This window comes from Anguilla rostrata, chromosome 6 (assembly GCF_018555375.3).
Source record: "Anguilla rostrata isolate EN2019 chromosome 6, ASM1855537v3, whole genome shotgun sequence".
Taxonomy (NCBI): Eukaryota; Metazoa; Chordata; class Actinopteri; order Anguilliformes; family Anguillidae; genus Anguilla; species Anguilla rostrata.
This window is the reverse complement of record NC_057938.1, coordinates 2,910,718-2,912,353: the sequence shown is the minus strand read 5'-3', so window position 1 is coordinate 2,912,353 and position 1,636 is coordinate 2,910,718. Positions and strand designations below refer to the sequence as shown.

General features: G+C 57.6%; 1 protein-coding gene across 2 annotated transcripts in view; it reads left to right on the top strand.

The window, feature by feature from the left end:
- Positions 1 to 837, top strand: part of LOC135258203 (protein mono-ADP-ribosyltransferase TIPARP-like) — an 11,316-nt gene extending 10,479 nt beyond the window's left edge. For both annotated transcript variants that reach the window (XM_064341504.1, XM_064341503.1), the window contains exon 6: positions 1 to 837. This exon is cut by the window's left edge and continues 303 nt beyond it. In XM_064341504.1, coding sequence (XP_064197574.1) covers positions 1 to 145 — 145 coding nt within the window. In that variant the 3' untranslated portion in view covers positions 146 to 837.
- Positions 838 to 1,636: the final 799 nt, after the last annotated feature.

Here is a 1,636-nt window from a genome sequence, read left to right as displayed (position 1 = left end):
CCCCACCGACCCCTCCAGCGACCTCTTCGACTCCTGCGTGGACAACTGGGTCGACCCCCAGGTGTTCGTCATCTTCAACGACGACCAGAGCTACCCGTACTTCGTCATCGAGTACGAGGAGGTTTCCAGCACGGTCTCCGTCTGAGCCTCGCTGTGGGAGGAGCTGGGTTGTCGTGGGGACGGTGGCCCCTCCCCAGGCCAGACCTTAACCGTTCGGTCTTCCTGCCTGGCACTGGGATACTACAGGAGGAACTGTGAAGCTACCTCTACGTCCTCTCGCATCTCCTGGGCTGAACTCCTGGGAGTTCTCTTCCAGTGGAGGAGTATTGGACCGTCCCACACGGGTGGATTTCCTGTCGCCTCAGAGATGTAGCTGTCCGTCCCGTGTTGATAAGAGTCGTCGGGTTACGGGGGGGGCGGAGCTTTTGTAGGGGGGGCGGAGCGGTTCCCCTGCTGCAGCTCTCTGACGGACCGACGGAACTGCAGTGGCGGCGGCAGGCGAAGGGCGTGCCTGGGGAACGATGTTTGTTGGGACTGCTGTTCCCAAAGAGAGGCAAGAGGGGCAAATGGATTCTATCGGGTGGATGTGTGGCGGTGGGCGGAGCTGTCCGTCACAAGGGGGCGGAGCTCTTTCAGAAGCGTGTCAGAGGGGAGGTCAGCGCCGTGTTTTTTGTTTCCCACCTCAGCCCAGTCTCCTCCCACCCTTTGGAACGGCCATTTTGTTTGAAGTTTGTTTGTTTTCATTTATGTTTTTACCCTGTGCCTTTTTGTCTTTAAAATGTTTATTTATGTTTGTCACTGTAATTTACAATAAAAAACAGGATGTTTTAATAATAACTTATTTATGTACACGGACTCTCCTTGCCTGTGACTGAGTGCACAGAACTTTACTGGAAGGTAACTTCAGAAAGCTTCTGCTTTACCTTTGTGTGCATGATTCAGGTTCAGGTTGCCATCCGTCCATCTATCCATGCATGTCTCTGGCCCCTTTCATCTTTGTCTCTCTCTCTCTCTCTCTCTCGTTTTTTCTCATCTCTTTCTCTTCCCTCTCTCACTCTCCCTCTCTCTCTCCCCTCCTCTCTCTCTCACTCTCTCCCTCTCTCTCTCTCCCCCCTCTCTCTCTCTCTCTCTCCCCTCCTCTCTCTCTCTCTCCCCCCTCCTCCTCCCTCCCTCTCTTCCCCCTCTCTCTCTCTCTCCCCCCTCCTCCTCTCTCTCCCCCTCCTCTCCCTCTCTCTCTCTCCCCCTCCTCCTCCCTCTCTCCCCCCCCTCCCCCTCTCTCAGCAGGGAGCAGTAGTCCCATTACTCGCCCGGCTGGTCGTGTGGAATGATCTGGCGAGTAGCCTGGACCCGCTCCGGGGGGCGGCGGTAATGACTGCAGAGAAGCGGCTTCAGTCCTGGGGAGGGACTGCCCCCCCCCGCCCCCTGACCCCGCCCCAAATACACGCATCCACCTGCACACACTGTCATGCACGTTAAAGGTGCTGCTATCAGTCCTGGGGAGGGACGGCAGGCCCGCCGGTCTGCTGGGGGGGGGGCACCTGCACACGCTGTCATGCACCTTAAGGGTTCTTATGCCCCCCCCCCCCCCATGTCCCAGCTGCTGTCCCTTCAGCTGATCCCACAGAGTGGATACCGC